This window comes from Phocoena sinus, chromosome 15 (assembly GCF_008692025.1).
Source record: "Phocoena sinus isolate mPhoSin1 chromosome 15, mPhoSin1.pri, whole genome shotgun sequence".
In the NCBI taxonomy this organism is placed as follows: domain Eukaryota; kingdom Metazoa; phylum Chordata; class Mammalia; order Artiodactyla; family Phocoenidae; genus Phocoena; species Phocoena sinus.
The window spans coordinates 53,133,859-53,155,475 of NC_045777.1; the positions used below are offsets into that span (position 1 = coordinate 53,133,859).

The following is a 21,617-nucleotide window of genomic DNA, read 5'->3' on the forward strand; positions in this document are numbered from 1 at the left end:
GGTACAACAGGAATTCCTGGTCTCTTAGTGGGGGGAGCTGGAGGTTACTCATTAAAATTTTCTTTCATTACCACCTGAATACCTGTAAGTCGTGATTCCTTTGCTTGCATCTCTATCTCCCCCCCACCCCCACCCTCCCACCCCCGACAACCTCTGGAAAAAAATCTTATGGCAGGAATTTGGTTTAATCCAAGAGATTGACAGGCCTCTGAGCAGCAAGATATATGTGAGATACATTTGTACAATTATTCAGTGTGCCAGGCAATGCTTGAGCACTTTATGTATAAAACATGAACTTACTTGATCTTACTCAACTTGCTTACTTCTGTAAAACAAGTCTTACTCATCCCCATTTTACAGAAGAGAGGACTGGAATTAGAGGCACTGAATGCCTTGCCCAACATCACACAGCTAGCAACTGGCTGAGGCCATTTAACTCCAGAGCTGCCGAGGAGATTGCCTGACCCTACAGAGGGGTTCTACCCTGCCCCCTACCCCATCCAACCCCCCTCCCCCGTGCTACTCAGCGTGTGGTCCAGGCCCCTGCAGCATCAGCATCACCTGGGAACCTGGTAGAGACGCAGACTCTCAGGCCCCAGCCTAGAACCACTGAATCAGAATCTGCATTTTAACAATTCATTTGTTGCATATTAACAGTTTGAGAAGCACAGTCCACGTGAGCTCAGAAAACTGCCTCTGAACCAGTGGTTCTTGACACTGGCTGTGTATTGATCCCACTCCTCTCCCCCTCCTCAGAGGCTCTGATTAAATTAGTCCAGGGTGTAGCCCCAGCATCAGAACTTTACCACCCCCCCAAAAAATAACTGGGGAAAAAAATAATAATAATAACTGGGGAGCAATTCTAACATGCAGCCAAAGCTGCAAACCTCTGCTCGGCCAAATTATCCTGACCCCAAGGCTTCTGCTCTTGGCCCCTCCCCACTCACGTGCCCACTGGAGGCTCCCAAAGTATATGGGTCAACAGGCCTTTGCATTTGACCTTGAAATAGCAGTGGTCAAGGATTCTCCTCTAGGGAATCCAGCCCTTTCCAACAGGCCTTGTCACCCTCTACTATTAATGTTGTTGATGATGATGGTGATGATGATGGTGGTGATAGTGATTTTGATGGTGTTGTTGATGGTGGTGATACCGGGCTGAAGAGACTGTGGGTCTGAATGCCTGTGGCATTTCTAATATTGGCAAAACACCATCTGTCCTGGTGGGGGTGAGAGAGCTGCATCCTCTGAAGGGAGATAAGGACCCCATACTTTGGAGGTATACGTGACCTTCTCACTGTTGTGTATTTCCACGCCTGGACCCTGGACAGGAAGTCAAGTGGGTACATGTGTGTATACACATTTACATCCATACTCTTCCCTGGTTTTTGTGACTTAGCGCCAAGCTGCCCTTGCCCTTCCGCTAAGCAATTTGGAGTGAAAAAAAAAACCCAGGGTGATGGTTTCATGCCCTGTGACCTTCCTTCCCAGGCTAAAAATAACTTCTCTGACAGAAAGTCTCTCAGTGGAACAAGCCATGCCATTGGGTCCCCAGAGCTCAATCCCCAGGAAGCAGCTGTGCTATTGGGCCCAATCTCTCCTCCAGGAGGCAGTCAGAGGCTTCAAGAGCCTCCAGTTAAACTCAGTTCAATTCTGTGAAATCAAATCCAGTGTCTTACCACCCACCCTGGCCTCCCTAGGGTCTTGCTGAAGCCCCCTAGCGGCCCTGGAGGAGGGGTGGAGGACGCAGAGGACCCAGGACATGCTGGCCAGTGTGAGAGCCTGGTAAGATGAGTCTCAGTCTACCCCAGGACACGTAGTACCGCACTGTATGTGCTAATGTCAAGGCAGCCGCCCGGGCCCTGGACAGGGTACGTGAATAGCAAGTCCCCAGCTTAGCCTGGGCAATCATGGGAAGGCCCCTGAGCCTGACAGGCTGGTGCCCCAGGCAAAACACAGCATAAACCTGCTCTGCTTTCTCTCCTGACGCCCCCTCTGCCGTCAGCCTTTCTCTGGGGGGTTGGGGGGGGGTCAACCATTCAGCTGCTCCCCCACCCTCCCACAGCCTTAGTGGGAACCCCAGGCTCAGTTCCTCTCTCCTCTCTCCACCACCAAACACTGGACATTTTTCCAGCTCCTAACTCTTCCCAAACACTTTTGTGCAGACTCAGGTTACTGTGGAGTTGCCAGGGGACTTGGTGAGTCCACTGCAGAGGAGGAAGCTCTGGCTGGGGAGCTTTAGAGACTTGCCCAAGATCAGGGGTAAAGTTGGGACAGAGCCCAAGTTCATGGCCCTCAGTCTAGAGTTCTTTCTGCTCCCACATGGTTTGCAAACCATGTCCCATGAGATGCTAGGGTTCCATGGAAGGACCTAGTGGGTGAGGGGAGATGAAGGAGCTGGGGTTCAGCCACCGCCTTGGTACTTCCTGCCCAGCAGCTCTCCTTGGGTCTGTCTGTCCCACTGCCTAAGTCAGGTGGGGTGGGGTGGTTGACAACCACTCTCCTGCCTCCCCTGCCTTCTCCCTAAAAATTCCTCCTCTTGATCATTCTCTCCAGCAGCCCAAGAAGCCCCCCATCACAGCATCTTTTCACTTTGCTGATCAACATACACCCGGCACAGAGCTAGATGACATCTGACCTTCACACAGAACTTCATACTTCCCCAAGTAACTTCATGTTCTTCATCCCCCGCAGCAGTCCTCTGAAGCAGGGAAAGCAAGGATTATTAACTTCTCTCGAAATGAGAAAGCAGACACAGCAAAGTCAAGTGTTGGCTCAACAGGCCACCCAGGGCTGGGCTAGCACTCAGGCCAAGAAACAAAGCTGAGCTCTCTGGACCACAGCGAGTGGCATCCAAGCCGTGCAGGGCTTTCCCGGCACAGATGCCCCATCTCCAGGGTTGGGTCAGTGTGAATCTGGATGTTTCACAAGGTGATTCTAATGAACACCAAAGTTTGAGAATCCCTGCTCTGGGTCACCCTCAGTACCAAGTGTCAGGGAGTCTGTCTCGAGTTTGGAACTGGACCTCGGGAGAAGAGAGGTCAACACCCAAGATCTTTTGTTTGGTTGACCTGCTTTGGCCGACCTCTTCACGGACCAGAATGTAGACTCAGTTCCAACCTTCCAAGTCTCCTTAGCGCATGTTTCCAAGCATCTGTCGACGTGACTTCTCATCCGTTTGAACTGAAACCATTGAGTGCAGAGTCACACACAGGAAGACTACACCGTTCCTCACACATGATCACGCAGATGCGCCATCAGTTAAAAAAAAAAAAAAAAGAGTCCTGCTGGTACAGTCACTTTCCACTTCTACCTCTGGACACACCTGTCCCTGGGAGTCAGGAATAGTGTTCTGGTCGTCCAGGGAGTCCCCCGTCTCTCACCAGGCTGTCCTCTGCCCAGACACTTGGACGTCTCATCTGCGGTGCCTGAGGTGCAGCGGAGGGCACTTCAGAATCAAAGTTCACGAGGCCAGAGCGGCAGCCCAACCCCTCCGTGTTCTAGATCCTGTCCCTGAGCACTCCTGGACTGAGCCAATGGCAGCGACCCCTCTGGCATCACATTTTTTCTTGGCCTTTTTTTTTTTTTTGGCAGTACACGGGCCTCTCACTGTTGTGGCCTCTCCCGTTGCGGAGCACAGGCTCCAGACGCGCAGGCTCAGCGGCCATGGCTCATGGACCCAGCCGCTCCGCGGCATGTGGGATCCTCCTGGACCGGGGCACGAACCTGCGTCCCCTGCATCGGCAGGCGGACTCTCAACCACTGCGCCACCAGGGAAGCCCTTTCTTGGCCTTATTTATAGAGTAAATGTTCACTGCTCAAGGCCCCTTGTTTCTTCACCTCTTGGATAAGTCTTCAGATGGCTTTACAGACGCTGATGCTGAAAAGGAACTTAGGAGGGAAGTGCCTACCTCCTCCTGGGACCCTGAGACCCTCTCCCTCACCGTTCTGTGGGCCCCTCTCTCCTCCCCCCAGACAAGGAGGCCAGGCAGCCATTCGCGGAAGGTTCTTTGGCTTCCTGGCCAAGCTCCTAAAGTCAAGGCTAATCCCACCAGGACAGCTTGTCCCGGGCTGGACTCTAGCCCCAAAATAATTCACCCAAGGGATAGGACACAATGATGTGGCAGCAGTCAGTGGGAACCATGGGATGGGGGTCAAAAGGGACCTCCTCACAGACGAACTGGTTTGATTTCACTGATCAGGACCCTAAAACTCTGATAAGTGATTATCCCAAGACCACAGGGCTAGTTAGGCTAGTTAGCAGTGGGCTGGTTCTGGAACCCAGCTCTCCACCAATTTCAGGTCTCTTGAGTTGTCCCAGCATCTGGCCACTACCCCGCCCACCCCGAAATGAGAGGGGGTGAGTCAGCCTCAGACGGACAGCGACTTCTCTGCCTACCCTCTTCTTCCTCCCTTTGAAAAGGATGTTCAAGACTTCAAGACAATTGTTTTTAACCCATAAAGTCCAGAGATTGACAGAATAACTCCATCCCCCTTCCCCACCCCTAATTCCTGGGAATTCTTGGTTTGGGAGGTACACAGAGAAATCGCCCGGGATCCCACAGCCATGGTGTACACACGTGCTCAGCACTGACGCCCGGAGGATTCATGAATATGGGTGAGTACTCACTTTCAAAAGGCAAGTACCTTTGGAAGAAGCAAAACATTAAGCCCTAAGCCCTGGGTGTGACTCGATCATTAAAGGGATGCTCAGCTTTCCCTGCCTGAAGTGAGCACAGATCCTTGCAGGAGTCATTGGCAATACTTCCTCCATTCAGAGGGGCCGAGGTGGGTGGGAAGGAAAAGGAAGGAGGGAGGGGTGCAAGTTGGATTCTGAGGCAGGCGGGTGGTTTCCCCCACCTCCACCTCCTCACCCGAGAGCTCGAAGACCACCTCTGGGAGGGCTGATGGTCTAACTTTGGGGTACCAGGCAGGGAGCAACCCACTGGGGGCTAAAGGAGTGTGGCTCCCCAAGGTCGCAGTCAGATAAACGCCTTGGGTTCAGGTCAGAGCCGTCATGGGCTTGGCGGGTGTGGGGGAGCAATGACACAGACCCACCTCCTCCCCAAGCCGGGAAGTGGGAGGAAGCTAGCTTGGTTCTCGAGCTCAGGAACCAGATCTGACACCTTCCTGGGCCAGGCCCACATCTCAGGGCTTTCCTTTGCCGTGAGACCCAGAGCCAGACTGGTCTCTCTGGACACCGTTAGAAGCCAGGAGAGCTGGGCTCTGCTCCTTGGAGCCTTCCTCACTGCCATGCAGGTTAGTATATGGGCTGCCCCTCACTCCCCACACCCAGCTCCATTCACCCATAAAACGCAGAGAATGATACCTGCTTTGCCAACCCCTTCGGAGTATTTTAAACATCAGATGATGTTTAAAAACATTCTATGGGGAATTTCCCAGTGGTCCAGTGGTTAGGACTCGGCACTTTCAGTGCCGGGATCTGGGTTCAATCCCTGGTCAGAGAACTAAGATTCTGCAAGTCGCATGGCCAAAAAAAAAAAAAAGCATTCTACAAATGTCAGGTATGATAATAATAATTTCCTAGAAGAGCAAAGATGCCAGGACAAAAACAGAACGAGCTTTGGACAGGAACCAAGCTGGCTCACCTGCACCCTACTCCATTCAACCCCCTGTTTCTGGGGGTCAGTCAGTGGGCCAGGCGAGGTCTTTCTGCCCGGGGTCCTTCTCCCCTTCTTCCAACTGGAAGCAGCTCAGACAAGGAGCTATGGGCGCCTGGGGGTGGCCCAGCTCTCCATGGTTCCCGCTGGCCTGGGTCAGGAACAGACCTGAGCTACCAACACTCCCGGGCCCAGTCCTCGGCCTCCTCAGCCCCAGGCTAACTCCTGCGGCCACTGACTCCCACTTCCAGGCAGCCCTGACTCACCCAGAAACTTCTGCAACCACACTTGCCTCCCCCTCTGTCTTCTGCCTCCCAGGCCCCTCCCATCCAGCTGTTGAAGTGAGGTGACCTTGCACTTCGCCCCAATGCAAAGGCATATCGGGGCCACATCTGCTTGAGAATGGGTGAGGGCCCTTCCCCGCTCTGGGAACCGGCAGCACGATAGGAGATAGGCCACTTGAGTTGCCCACGTGGCCTCACCACTGTCCTTAAGACCAGTGAGCGCAAGGAGCAAAACAGTACGCCCTTCAGGAGCGACTCAGGCCTCCAGGACACTGCTATGTCCGTCCCAGAGACAAGGGAGAGCAGCTCCAGCTCCCCCTCAGCGGCACTTTGCTTGTCCAGCAATCAGAGCTAATGTTTCCATGGCTTGGAAGGGCCTTGCACACCAGCCTGCATGCCCCGACTACCGCAGCCCCTTCACCTTGGCACCGCCAGCAGCTCTGCCCACCTCCACAGCTCTCCCCCGACCATGCCAGCTCAGGGGTGAGGCATCATCCTTAGCAGATCTCACCCCCAGGAGCCCCCACCACCAGGTCTGCTCAGAGGAGTTTAGGGAGGAAGGTCAAGCCAAGGGGAGAGGGTAGGGCAGCAATAACACACGAATATTCTGCCCTGTGTGCCTGGCCCACGGAGCCTTCCAGAAAAACTGCCACCGAGACGCCAAGATGCCAGATCTTTCCACCTTCTCTCACAAAGGGCTTCCCCAAATTTGAGACAGACAGGCTCCCCAAACCTCATCTTTTTAAAAAAAAAATAATTATTTATTTATTTGGCTGCGTTGGGTCTTCATTGCTGTGCACAGGCTTTCTCTAGTTGTGGCGAGCGGGGGCTATTCTTCATTGTGGTGTGCGGGCTTCTCATTGCAGTGGCTTCTCTTGTTGTGGAGCACGCGGTCTAGGCACGCAGGCTCAGTAGTTGTGGCTTGTGGGCTCTAGAGCACAGGCTCAGTAGTTGTGGCACATGGGCTTAGTTGCTCCGCGGCATGTGGGATCTTCCCAATGCAGGGCTCGAAGCCGTGTCCCCTGCATTGGCAGGCAGATTCTTAACCACTGTGCCACCAGGGAAGTCCTCGTCTTTTTTTTTATGCTTTTTTTTAATATAAATTTATTTATTTTTGGCAGCATTGGGTCTTCGTTGCTGCACGTGGGTTTTCTCTAGTTGCAGGGAGCAGGGGCTACTCTTCGTTGTGGTGCGCGAGCTTCTCATTGCAGTGACTTCCCTTGTTGCGAAGCTGCGTGAGACCAGCTCTTAGTTCTCTGAGTTCAGGACAGCAGAGGTCACAAGACTGGACCAGAGGAGTCTTCCAGCGTCCAGGTCACAGAGAAAGGGCAGAAGACCACCTCCCACATGCTGCTCCTTGAGCAGTACAAACTTCCAAAGCCTCCGGAGCAAATCCATCCGTTACCCTCAGTTATGGCTCCAGAGCTTGGACACCACAGACAAAGATGGCTAGAACACCCAGGCTGCTCTCTGGTGGAATGTCCTAGAGATCTCACATCTCCACTGGAAGCAGACTGGTTTCTGGTTTGTATCCCCAAGACACCTGAACCCCAGATATGTGGGCCCCACTTTCCTGGGGAGCCCGGGCTCCATCCACCCTGCAGGCCAGGCCTCTCAGGCCTCCAGGGGGGCTCCCTCTCGGGACATCCCATCCGGGAAGGAATCATTAAAGCAGTTAAACCCGAGAGCAGCTTCCTTCTCGGGTGGGCTCAGCGTCACCAAGGCCCTGGGTTCTCCATCTCGTCTCTTCAAATACTGAAACCAGACAAGGCTCTCACCATGCATGAGCCTTCTCTTCCTCCAGCACCTGGTGGCCATGCAGATGGGCCATCTACTCCTTAGTTCTTGTGGCTCCTCTGGAGAGAGGAAGGTTAAAGCCAAGGGCAGGATGGAGAGCGGGACAAGAGCGAGTGGACATTCCGCACACGCTGTCTCCAGGGTGACCCTTCCTGGTCATTACCATGGGCCCCACGCAGGCTCTGCCAGGCCGCACCTGAGGATCCAGCAGGCTGCCTGCCCAAAAGGCCTCCCACTCTTGCCGGATAGGGTCCCAAATCCCTGCACTGAAGCCTGAGCCTGGTCTTGTATTCCTTTCCCAAAGCTGCTATAACAAAGCGCCACAACCTGGTGGCTTAAAGCAATAGAAATGTATTTTCTCCTGGTTCTGGGGCCAGAAGTCCAATATCAAGGTGTCACAGGGCGCTGTTTCCCCCAAAGGCTATAGGGGAGGTGCCTTTCTGTCTCCTCCAGCTCTGGTGGCTCCCAGCAACCCTTGGCTTGTTAACAGGTGTCTCCAGTCTCTGCCTCCATCACACGTGGCCTTCTCCCTGTACCTCTATTCTGTTTCTCTCCTCCTTTTCCTCTAAGGACACCAGTCAGACTAACTAACTACATCTGCAACAACCCTATTTCCAAAACAGGTCGCATTCTGAGATGCTGAAGTTAGGACTTCAGCATATCTTCTCGGGAGACACAATCCAACCTGTAACAGGTCTGCTGACGGCCACATCACCACAAGCCTGGGTGGCCGTCTTCTTCCTGCGGATCCAGCCACACCCAGTCCCTCAAACCAGCTATGTCCCACCACCCCACGACACCTCCCGGGCCTCACTACCCCAGGCTACACGGGTCCCCCTGACCTCCGCTGACTCAGTGTCCATGACTGTCCACACTGAGCCAGGTGACGCAGCCCCTGCCCTGTATGGCTGTGACCTGTGTGTGTTGGCGGGGCAGAGGAGGGTGTCCTTCCTTCCCTTCTAGTTTGTCATCCCCTCCAGGGCAGAAGGTAGGCCCATTATCTCTTTACACCCCACAGAAGAGCCTGAGAAAGCTCTGAGCACCAAGACTCACACAATAGACGCCTGCGGCATTCTTTAAGAAATCATGCTCAGGACTTCCCTGGTGGCGCAGTGGAGCCTCCCTGCAGGAGGCTGTAGCAGGCTTGACCCTCGCTCCCCATCCCAGGCAACGGCCCATCTCCAAGGCCACAGGCGGCCAGCAGGGCTGATGCCCATGAGCTCCAAGAACATCGTGGGTCTGGGGTCTAACTGGCCTTGCTACCCTTCCAGGGGATATTTCTGGAAGGAGAGCACAAAAGGGTGGGAAGTCCTTACCCCTGGGATGGAACCCCAGTGGCCAGGCAGAGCTGCAGGTTCGGGGGGGAAGCCCTGGAAACTCTGTGACTCTGGGGAGGAAGAAGAAAAGAGAAGGACAGAGTCAGGACCCGAATTTGCTCCCCTAATCAGCAGGTGGGCCTCGAACAAGTATTTTGGTTTTCTGTCCCTGTTTCATCAGTAATAAGACAGAAGAGAAAAATATGCACCCTCCCCACCTCCAGATTCGTTCTGCCTTCATTCCACTGCTACTGATGGAGCACCTATTGCGTGTCAGAGGGTGGGAGGCTTAAATGACATGTGATGGAATTCTGAAAGCCAGATACTACTAGAAAAGTATATGGAACTTCTACTGGTAGGATAAACTCTCACCAAAACACATCTCCACACAAGAACATATACGCCGATGTTCACAGCAGCATTATTCACAATAACCAAAAAGTGGAAACAACCCAATGTTCATCAATGGATGAATGGATAAACAAAATGTGGTCCATCCATACAGTGGAATATTGTCAGCCATAAAAAGAAATGAAGCACTGACACAGGCTACACGGTGGATGAAGCTTGAAGACGTGATGCTCGGTGAATGAAGCCAGACACAAAACACCATATATTGCATGATTCCATTTACATGAAATGTCCAGAACAGGGAAACCCACAGAGGCAGAAAGCAGATTAGTGGCAGCCAGGGGATGGGAGGCTGGGCAGGGGTGGAACAGGGCAGGGGGTGGGGTGACTGCTGATGGACACGGGGGTTTCTCTTTGAGGTGAAGAAAAATATTCTAAAATTGACTGTGCTGACAGTTGCACATTTCTGTGAATATACTAAAAACTATTGAATTGTACACTTTAAATGGGCAAATTGTAGAGTATATTAATTATATCTCAATAAAGCTGTTCCAAAAATGGGGCTTCCCTGGTGGCGCAGTGGTTAAGAATCCACCTGCCAATGCAGGGGACACGGGTTCGAGCCCTGGTCCAGGAAGATCCCACATGCCGCGGAGCAACTAAACCTGTGCGCCACAACTACTGTGCCTGTGCTCTAAAGCCTGCGAGCCACAACTACTGAGCCCATGTGCCGCATGTACTGAAGCCCTCACTCTCTAGAGCCCGTGCTCCGCAACAAGAGAGGCCACCACAATAAGCCCGTGCACCGCAACGAAGAGTAGCCCCCGCTCACTGCAACTAGAGAAAGCCCGCACGCAGCAACGAAGACCCAACACAGTCAAGAATAATAAATTAATAAAAATAAATAAATTAAAAAAAAAAAAAAGCATTAGGACATCCCTGGAGGTCCAGTGGTTAAGATGTGGCACTTTCACTGCAGGAAACTAAGATCCCAGGGCTCAGCCAAAAAAAAAAGCACATAAAGCATCTACAATTCTTTTCTTTCTCCAAAACCTTAGTTGAACCTGTTGTCTACCTTCAAAATCTATCCTCAATTTAACTGTTTCTCCTCCGCCCCACCAGCCCTGGCCCCAGGTGCTGTTGTCTCTCACCTGGACTGTGGAACAGCCCCTTCCTGAGCCCCTTCCCCCCTCTGCACTCACCCTCCAATGCTGCCCACCCCCACCCGTCTCTGTCCCTTTGCTTCGCACTTCTGGGGAGCGTGAGGCCCCCCTTCCTCCCTGTGCTGTGCTTTCTGCTGGGAATGCTCCTCACATAACTGCCTAGCTCTCTCCGCTCCTTCCCTGAGTCTTGGCTTCTGGCCAGCTTCTCTGCCAGGCCCCCTGGCCACCCTGGTGAGGCTACCTCCCAACCCACCTTCCCTTCTTTCCATCCTAGTCTTTTTCTCAGCTGCACCTATAAATATCTAATGAACTAGATAACTTACTTATCTGGTTTCCTGTCTATCAGAGATTTTTGTATCCCAGCACCTGAACAGCCATTGGATGGATGGATGGATGGTGGCAAAACATGAGACCTTCCCTTAACTCAGAAAGTTCAAAGTTCCAGAAGACAGGAGTTTCAGGACCAGGATTCAGAGCCAGAGAAGTACCCATGGGCGGGGTCACCTTACCTGCCCAGTCCTATTATTTTGTGATCAAGGGTCCTAGGAGTATCTGCCTTACCAGCTCAGGAGGTTGCTGTGATAACCACCATCTGGATTCCTAAATATAAAGATCCTCCCCTTAAAGAAATAGCAGCTAATTGGAGGGGCGGCGGGCAGGCAGGAATAGATAATTTGCTTCCTGGCTGCAGACTTTCAGTGTCAGGCAGGGATGTGGACCCCGGGGGCTCATCGTAGGAGCTCCTGGGGTAGGGGGGATAGGGCATTTTGGGTGCAAACTGGATTCACTGGTGAGCATTTCTGGAAAGACGAGGGGCCCCTGGAGACCTGCCCCCACCCCTGCGCTCCTCCAGAGCCAGGACAAACCACAGAGAGCGCCACAGAGCCACAGTCACCAGCTCCCAGAGCTGGCCGACACCCCAGTCTCTGGGTCGGGGACCCCTAACTCCGCTGAGACACCTTCCAGCTAGGGGCTCCTGCCGGCAAGGAGAGCGTAGGAAGGCAGAAGCCAAGAGGTGGACCCCTCGTGGATGGCGGCAGAGGGTCACCGGGAAGTTCTTTCTCCAAGTGGCATCTGCAGAGTAGTAGGAGGGGCCTGCATCCTCCTCCTCCCCTGCCAAGCACGTAGGAGACAGTGCGGGGCTGGGTGCTGGTGCTCACTCCCCAGGAGAGTTTCTGGGTTCTCAGCTCACCACTCTCCCCATCACACGACCAGCCGGAAACCAGACCCCCTGCCCTCAGCACATGTCTATTCCTGGAAAATTCTCCCCACTGTCCTCCCCAGCACCACCGCTAGGCTAGGTGTTGCTCCTGGAATCCCCTGCCCCTGGCCAGCTGTCCATCCATTCATTCAACACACTTGTCCAGGGAGTGTCAGCAGAGCTCCAGATTAGCCGCTGGTGCAATCGCGTAGGCAGTGGGGCCCGAGAGAGGACCAAGGAAACAGGTGCGACCACCTGGGAGAGAGACGAGAACAATCTGTTCATAGCCAGCAACTGCTCAGCAGCCTGGGTCCAGGGCTAAGGAACCGTAGTGGTTGAAGAGTGTCCCATCTGGAACCTCAGGATGTGATATGATTTGGAAATAGGGTCTGTGCGGAGGTAATTAGTCAAGATGAGGTCATACTGGATTAGGGTGGGCCCTGAATCCAATGACTGGTGCTCTTATAAGAGGAGGAGAGGGCTTCCCTGGTGGCGCAGTGGTTAACAATCCGCCCGCCAATGCAGGGGACACGGCTTCGAGCCCTGGTCTGGGAAGATCCCACATGCTGAGGAGCAACTGAGCCCATGTGCCACAACTACTGAGCCTGCGCTCCTAGAGCCCGTGCTTCGCAACAAGAGAAGCCACTGCAATGAGAAGCCCGCGCACCTCAACGAAGAGTAGCCCCCGCTCGCTGCAACTAGAGAAAGCCAGTGTGCAGCAACGAAGACCCAACGCAGCCAAAAATAAATTAATTAATTAAATTAATTTAAAATATATATATATATTTAAAAAAAAAAAAAAAAAGAGGAGGAGGCACACAGAGAAGAGGCCATGTGAGGACAGAGGCACAGATTGGAGAGATGCAGCCACCAGCCAAGGAAGGCCTAGGCCTGCAGACCCACCAGAAGCTGGCAGGAAGGATCCTCCCCAGGAGCCTCCAGAGGGAGCGCGGCCCTGCCCACACCTTGATTTCAGACTTCTGGCCTCCAGACTGTGAGAAAATACATTTCCGTTGTTTGAAGCCACCCAGTTTGGAGTCATTTGTTATGGCAGCCCCAGGAAAATAATATAGGAACCAACACCTAACTCAGCCCTACAAAAGCTTCCCGGCCCCTCTCTTGCTAACTTGGTCACGCTCACCAGCCCCAGGGCCCCGTCCCCGTCCCCTGCTCCCCCTCTCCCGGCAAGCTCTGACTACTTATTTTTAGCCCCTGATTACATCTGCCTTATATGGTTCCCTACTCCTATCATGAGTGGGGACAGCCTCCCCTCCTGGTTTGTAAGCTTTTTGAGGACAGAGAATCCCGAGGATATTAACAGTGCTGAGAAGGGGCAGATGTGTTGATGGATTCCCCGAGTTGTCCAAGTTTCATGATATTTGAGGAAACCAGAGGCAGATGTCAAGCTACAGGAATACTGTCCGCAGCAAGACCCTGTACTCATTGTCACCGTCCTTTTAACCTTAAAAAGTGTCTAAGATCAAAAAACATCCTAAGCATCCAATAACCATTTTCTTATTTTAGTCAAATAACAACCCCAGGCTGTAAATAGGGCAAGTATTATTATCCTGTTTTACGGGCAAGCAAACAGGTGCAGAGATGGTAAGGGGCTTGGTGGCGAATTGTGACAATGCCAGGGCTTGCTCTGTCCTCAAGTCCCAGAGTGCATGCCACCCCCGCCCCAGGCACACGTGTGGGCAGCCTCGGGGAAGGGGGGTCTGGGTGGAGAGGCCACTGGCCAAACTATCCACTCAAAAACAAAACTGAGGCAGGAAAAGACAGGAGAAGGAGGTGGATTCGCCACAGGACTTCTGTTTCTGTCACAGCTGGGACCCAGGCTCTTTCTGCTGGGAGCCTGAGGCCAGGATGGGCTCCCCCAGGCCACGGCGAGGGCTGTGACCCCCTCACCAGTTTGTCCAGACCCCTTCCTAGGTCCCAGGGAGCATTCCTGGTGTCTTCACCTCCTGGGATAAGCTAGAGAAATAAGCGATCTTCTATTACCTGATCCTTGGAACAAAGGGCAGAAGGAAATTCAGGAAAGACCAAGTAACCAGCAGTGGCTGAAAGCCTCTCTGGTGAGTGCAGGTGTACAGGGCAGGCAGCTATGGAATCAGATGCACTTCAGAGACCTAGTGATCAAGGCGATGGCTTTGTCCTCACCTATTGCCATCTAGGGAATATTCTGTGGGCGGCAGATGAATGGCCACTTGGAGGAGAACCAGGAGCAGCAGTTTTGGCAGCGACCAGGTACGGGAGGGAGGGTTTGCTCCCAAACCCCAGGGCTCTCCCCTGGCCTGGTTGTGGGCTGATCTCCCAGTGCAACCCAATTCCTGCAGGCCAGAACTCCAGGCCAGACTTTGCCTGCACCTGTTTGAGCTCAAAATGCAGTCCCCACTCTAGAAGGATCCAAAAATATCTGAGCGGGAGGAGAAGGGGAGGGGCTCACTGGAAGGGGAGGAGGCTAGAGTATGCTGAAGGCTAGGGAGAGAGCCACTTAGCTTGGCATTCAAGGCCCTTCCAAATGGGCTCCAACCCATCAGGGTGGTCTGATCTCCCCAAACAGGAGCCCCACAATCTAGCCAGAGCCGGTGTCAGCCCATCCCTGCCAGCGCAATGCTCCAAGGTCCCCCACTCCTGGCTTTGATCACCATCTTCAGATACTCCACTGTCTCTGCATCCTCATTCATCAGACATTGTCAAGTGCCTCCAGTGAGCCCAGTGCTGTGCTAAGTGTTGGTAATGGAGTGGTGAGCAAATTAAACAAATGCACAGCCCCGTCCTCTTGCAGCTGACAGTCCAGCAATGGTACCCTTCCTTCCAGTGTAGCTGAAACCCTGCCCCTCCATGAGGCCAACCTTCCAGCCCTCCTCTGAACTCCAACCAGAGCTGCCGGGGGTGTTAGTTACACTTTTTTTCAGTGCGTGTCATCTCCTTAAATAGAATGTGGCTCCTGGGGGCAGGGCCATAGCCCATTCCTGCCTGCACAGCATGGCCAGCTGGGACCTCACAATGGGCACAGCCTGGCCTTGGGGCTGGAGAGCTGGGCCTTTCAGAGAAGGGCCCCCATCCGCCTCATCTTTCCGGCCTCTCCCATCAAGTGCCCACCTTGTGTGATTAACCAGCCCCACCCTTCCTCCCCTCTGTTCCTGCTGCGTCCAAATCCACATTGCACCCTCATGCCTCTTGCTGATCACGTACTGCCTGTCACCCCAAGTCACAAGTCCATCCTGGCTCCCGACCCAGGGTGGGCTCCCCAGGGATGGCCACATCACCCATTTCTTCAGGACCCTCTGCTTCTGAGGAGCCCTCCTCTCCCCAGGACTGGCCACACAGCCTGTGCATTCTGTGCCCTTGAGCACTCTCTCTGAGTTGACAGAGGGCTAGAGGTCAAGTGCTCTCCAGGTTGTGAAAGACAAGGACCCCTGGGGAAGGGCCCACCCAAGGGCCAGAGGAGAAAAGCCTCTTCTGATCACTTAACAGCCTTGAAATGAACCTGGGGAGCCTGCCCCAGCTGGGCCAACCTCCCACCCGAAATCCTTCTGGGTCCCGGACTGAGAGATGGACAAAGCAACAGCGACTGTGCCTTCCTGTCATCCCGATGACACAATCCCAGGAAAGACAGGCTCCTGGGATGGGGCCAGGCAGCGGCTGCCAGCCAGCCCCATGGTCTCCTGGTCTTCAGAAGTAGGCCTCTGGGCACACCCACAACTAGGCTCCCCTCCACACCAGCCCAGCCGGGGAAGAGCTGGCGGGTAGAGAGGTAGTTACTGTAGGCCCTGCCTGGGGCTGTGTAACAGCTCAGGCATTTTAAAAGCAGATTCCACCGCCCAAACCCCTCATGCTGAGGATGGACAGCTCAGGACAGGCTAATCTGGAGCTCTCTGAGAGGGAGGACAAGGAAGCAAAAAGTGCAGGCTTGTCCCCTGGGCAGAGGGGTACCTGGGACCTTGACTCTGAACAAATCCTCCTTTGGGGCTGGAGAGGGATGAGGCTGAAACCAAATGGAACAGGATGTCCCTGAACCCAGAGAAAGACACAGCACAGGTGACACAGACCAGGAAATGGATGTCTCCAGAAACTCAGCTAAAACTGACCCATCCCATTTGCCGAATTATGCTACCCGCTTCACCTCCAGCTGAGGTCACAAAGGCTGGGGGTGAGCAGAGAGGATGGGGCCTCCTGAGGACTGAGCAAGTTCTGCAGCTGTGGCCACCGTGGCTCCAGTCCACTCCCTGCCTCCCTCTTTCAGGGTCCAGTAGAGAAAGCCCCGCTCTACAGCTCACCCCTCGGCACTCAGAATCGATGGACTATCTATTGCCTCAATGCCGTGATTAGGGACTTTGGGTAAGACCTTGCCCACCAGAGCAATGAGAAATTCCATGTTAGAGATGCATTCCTTAAGGTAAAATCTTCTGACTCTTTTGAAACAAGTGGTTTGGGAAAGTGACAGTCTAAGTGTTGAGCCATTGACCCTTGTTGGAACAAGTTTCAGGGCATATCTTATGGGGAGACAGAGCAGGGCCAGTGTTGGGAGAGAGAAGGGAACCACCAAGAGGGAGAAAAGGAACCCGACAGGGCAGAGGTAGGAGTCTGAAGCCAGACTTCTAGCTCCCGAGTCCAGATGGCCCCTGAGAAGGCAGGTGAGGCAGGTGAGTGGTCTTAGAGGGGCCTGGCCTCCCAGAGCAGATCGTGGGTCCCCTCAGCCCAAAATGAGTCCCGCTGATGGGCCAAGGAGCCACAGAGGGAGGCCTTGCAGCCACCAGGAAAACACCCTGGAGGAAACCTGAGCCCAGCTGCCTCTGGGCTGTGTGCCCCCCAGCGGTTTCCACTGAGGTAATCTAACCAGAGTCTGAACACAGCGCTTTCGGGTGCAGGCCCAGTGCACATGTGCAGAATGAACACCTCGGGTGTGGAGCCTGGGGTCGGATTTTGGGGCTGGTAAACCAACAGCAAGAGACCAACATCCACTGTGACTAAAATGCTGATTCACTGGCCATCTCCTGGCCTCATCTCGGACGGGACTGGAGACCAGGCTCTGGTCTGGGCCCTGCTGTGCAAGTCCACACATCTTGGGACAACCAGCCTCCCTTTCCACTCCACAGGGTTCTTGGGCAGATCATCTGGTTCCTTCCCCTGCATGGCCCTCCCCACTCCATAGCAATCCCCAGTATAGACCAGGATCCCCACTTCCTAGTGCAGCTCCCTGACGGGTACTAGGGCTGCTGAGTGGACCTCGAGTGTATGGTGTTCCTCTGGGGTCTCCACGACATGTCCCCTCAGACCCACCCAGGACCTGTGCATCCCACTCAAGCTCTGACGTCCAGGCCACTCCATCCACTGTGTTCTTCAGCCTTTCCTGCTCCTCTGAGCCCTCCCGCCAGCCCATAAACACACAGCCTCCTCTGGCAAACCCACCCACCGCCACCTCCTCTTAGGGTCATTTATCCCTCACAGACTTAATGTTAGAAGTCTCACTGGGGAAAAAAAAAAATAAAGTCTCACTGGGTGAATGTGTTGCCTCCCTGTCCTCACTGAATAACATGAGCCGTTCACTGACAGTTCTCGGCTTCCTGGTGTCCAAGCTAACACCCCACCTTCCATGGCTTCTCCGTGAGACTCACTGCCTCTCCAGGAAGCATCCTTCCGCTCCGCTGTCAGGTCACACCTCTGCCTGGATCTCATCCCATCTTCCTGAAATCCATTTATTTTCTTCCTCTTCCCACTCCCCAGGGACCGGTCCTTGAATCTCTTTCTCTGCGAGAGCTTCCTTGGCAATCTCACAGCCTCGCCCTCATCTTTACTCAAACAAATCTCATCTCTGGATCCCCAGACCTGACCTTCCTCCTAAGCTAACTATCTCCATCCAGATATCCCCCAGAACCCAAAATTCATAAGGACCCCAGATGAACTTTTAAAATTGGTTCTTTTATAATCCTGGTCTTTTTTTTTTTTTCTGGCAAGGTCATGCCAGCTGTGACCTACACTATCCTCGAGCAATATTTAAATGTAAGGGGTTGTGAGTCCAGCTTTAGATTGGATTTGGAGTAGGGGAGGGGCATCCCACAGCGGCAGACCCCACCCATCCCCCCTCCCCCAGCCACCACCCTTGTTCCAGGCCAGAAGGCATCATATCTATGCCCTGTACTGGCCCCTCAGACCACGTTGAAGGAGGACCAGCCATCTTTCTCCTGTGTCCAAAGGGATTAGGCTCCTTCCCAGCCCACCACACCTAAGCGAGCACCAAAGGGCCAGGTGGATGCAACTGGCCTCGTCGGGACCTCCTTCTGGTCCAGGATTCCAGCTCTAGCCCTTGAACTAGCTGTCTGAGCTTCACTGTCACACCCAGATGGGAGACAAAGCCAGCATTTCCCAAACTGTGGTTCCACAGGCCACCAGGCAAGGTGCCCACATCTGAGGGCTGCATCCATTGAGCAAATCCAGACTAGTGCCTCACATGGTGGACCACATGTTCCCTATGGCCCATCCAGCTGCACTGAGCCAGGAGTCGGGGACCTTGCTGGGGACACAACTTGCAGGAGGGCTGGAGAGGCTTCTGGGGTCTGCTATCTCCCCGGGACCTCTGAGCACATGACCTTTTCTCAGAGCCCTCCCCACGGTGGATCGTGGTATCTGGGCTGCCGTGCTGAGGGTATATGAAAACTGCCTCCTTCCGGGTGGGTGAGGAAGGGTCACGAAGGAGTTCCTGAGAGACCCCCATCGCTCATGGAGGGCCCGGGGAGCCCCAGTGTGAACCAGCCTCTCTCCATTGGATGTCAGGGTGGGGACAGAGCAGGTGGGCAAGTCTGCAAACCAGGGCTGGGCTGGAGGAAACAGATGAGCAGACTCAGAACACCTGCCACCCCCCCATCTCTGCCTCAAGCAGGTAATGGGAAACAAGGATGTCCCAAATTCGGCCTAACAAATGCCAGCAGCTTAAGCCCAAAGCAATGTTTTCTCAGCCCCTCTCCCATCCCACCCCACATGCTCTCTGAGGAGTCAAAGTTCAAAGGCATCAGTCTTGACCTGTATCCCGAGGGAAGCTAGCCTCCTGTGGCCTCACGCCCACAGACAGAGGGACTGGGGCGTCCAAGGAGGCCTGTCAGAGAGAGAGCAGCTGAGGGAGGACAGAAACTCCCAGGTGGGCTAAGACTAGTCCTGGCTGGCTGTGCCTGCCACTGAATTGCTGTCTGACCTTGAACATGGCTCTCTTTCCTCTGGCTTTTGCTCCCTTACCTGGACAATGAGCAGACTGAGTAAACCCTCTTAGGGCTGTTCTCCTCTGTCCTTGAGCAGGCTTGTCCCCAGGCCAGATCCCTGAGACAAAGAGGAGGACCCCGAGACCAAGGACTAGGGTGGATCAGGGTTCGGGGGGGAGGCTGTGGAGCCCATCACCCCAGATCAGAGGGCCACGGGAGCAACATGGGCACAAGAGAAGGAAGGGCAGCTCTGTACGGTCCCCCCAGGAAGCAGGAAGGGGAGTTAGATAGAAGTCTGCCTGCCACAGGTGAGAGGCGAGTGACACGGGAATGGAAATGAGGATTCAGCAGTGGGGTGGGAAGTTCAGGACCAAAGCTGCTGCCTGCGGGCACGGTGGCATTTACCGGGTGGCATATTTTAGGGGAAAGTCAACCAGTAGGAAGGACTGTCATTATGCAGGTGGGGGGAAGCCACTCTTATGGCTGAAATCTCCCCCGGGTATCACAGGAGGAAGCAGTCTTTGGGGTGTGCAATATGCAACTGGAGGGGTGAGAAAGCCCACCGCCGGGAAGAACGCACAGCCCAAGTCCTGAGCTGGGGTGAGGAGGGCGGGAACCTCGCACACTGGTGGACAACCCTTTCCCGGAAGCCAGGTCAGGGTCACACCGCAGAGTTTGGGAAGGAAAGGGCCTGCAAAGAGAGGATTTTTGCACAGAGCACCCACCCGCCTCCTTTCCCAACAGCAAGATCCCCCAATGAGGCCTGTGGAACATTCCAGATGTCCAGTTCCCTTCGTGGAAGGAAAGATAAAGGATGTCCCTAAAAGGCTAAAAGTTCCTGGGGCAGCGGCGTGGAAGCAGAGCGAAGTGGCAGCTGGGGCCGGGCGGAGCTGGGGAGAGGGTGGCAGTGGATCCCGGGCTCAGGATCAAATGACACGGCTGTTTCCATACTTAGCCGCCTGACAGCCGCTTGGAATCCTCGCCACCCCAGCCACTGCAGCCCCACGGAGCCCAAATTAACTCAAGGGCAGACAAGGGCAGGGCCCAGCGGCACACGTGAGGCCAGAGCCCCCCACCTTGGTCTCTAACCCCCCAGGGAATGGCTACTTCTCCTGCCTGCCGCAGGCTCTCCTGCCTGGGCCTGGGACCTCAAGAAACAGAAGCTCCCAGGCCCCATGATCCCCAGCCCAGATGAAGCCAGACGTCGTGAAAAGGCAAAGCAGGAGTTCCGGGTTCCTGGGGGGCCCCCAGAGCACCCCTGGAGCATCCCTGAGAGGAACTCAGACCCAGGAGTCTTGGGAACAAAGGTGGCAAAATGCTCAGGTACCCCTTCCATGCCTATAAATAACCCCCATGCCGTAACCAGAGCCACTGCCTCTGCCACACAAAGTGCTGAGATGTCAAAGGAAAACCACGGCATGCAGGCCCCAGCCCCCTTCCGATGAAGCCCCCAGCCTAGCCCAGCTTCACTCGAGTGGGTTCCATTCCTCCTCTGAACTGTGTCCAATTTGGTTTCCAGCCTGATCCCCAACTTTTATCTCCAATCCTGTCCCAAACTGACCCCCACTCTGTCCCATTGTTTCCAAGCCGTGCCCCCCCCCACCCCGCCCTCACTCATGCAAAGCCAGGCCTCTGCGATCTCCACCAGGTGGGAGGGTCAACTCAACGACCTCCAGGGGCCCCTCCACCTCCAAGATCGGGGTCTTCTGTCCATCTAGGAGGCTCTAGTCTTGACTTTTGGGGTTCTCTTCCACAACATCTACTGGCCAGCCCTTGTCTCTGGCCCTGGCCCCCTGCTCCAGGCCTTGCACCTGCCTGCACTTCTCGGGTCACGGCTTCCGCTCCCTCTGGCCTCCCCACAAGCCCCAAGTGCTCTCAGGTCTCCACACCCTGTGCCTTCTCGGTGAGACCGGCTGGGAGCAAAGGTCTGCCATCACCTCCAGGAATCACGGAGGCCTCATCCTCCATCTCCCGCCCGAGCCTCCCACCCCATGGTAAACATAAAACCTCGGGGGCTCGTGGGGGTCGCAGTCTGGCCTGGCTGACAGGGCAGGGGTCATACCTGCTTGTCCTGGGAGCAGAAGCGAGGCCACGAAGCAGCAGAGCAGGACCAGCGCCTTCATCGTGACTGCCAAGAGAGCCCAGCTGCTCCTCGCCTCTATTTATAGGGTGGGTGGCAGCGCAGGGCGGGGGAGAAGGGTCACACAGTCACTAGGGCAACTGGACGGACATGATGGGCAAGCAGCTCAGACCCCAGAGGCTGCAAGGAGGCTGCTGTGACCCTGCTGCGCCAGCTGCCGACCTGACCCCGGAAGGCAGGTCCCGTCTGGATTCTCTCCCCTAGCTGCCTGGGGTCACGTGACAGGGGTCACGGGGCGGGGTCGTGGGGCGTCCTTTGGGTCAGGTCTGGGACTCAGGAACCGAGTCTCCCCAGCATATGCATAACTTGAGCTGAAGTCTGAGCAATCAGTGACCTTCACACGCTTCAGTTTTGTGAACGAAGGGCCTATTGGACAGCCACTGACACAGGTTTTAGCCCCTCCCCGAAGGTCAGGAGGGGAGAGCCTCGATGGTTAGTTAAGGAAACCCTGCGACCTGACCTTTGAGGTCGATGATGAGGAGCTTCACCTTCCCAGGCCTCTGGAAGAGACAGAATGCTGACGGGAGGGAAAAAAGGGGAGCGAGGAGGTG

At 54.7% G+C, this 21,617-nt stretch overlaps 1 protein-coding gene across 1 annotated transcript in view; it reads right to left on the reverse strand.

Annotated features, from left to right (window-relative positions):
* The window catches only part of SRL (sarcalumenin), a 35,783-nt gene extending 14,734 nt beyond the window's left edge, over positions 1–21,049 (reverse strand). The window contains exon 1 of the mRNA XM_032606112.1: positions 20,915–21,049. Coding sequence (XP_032462003.1) covers positions 20,915–21,049 — 135 coding nt within the window. The remainder of the gene's footprint in view (positions 1–20,914) is intronic.
* Between the last annotated feature and the right edge of the window lie 568 nt (positions 21,050–21,617).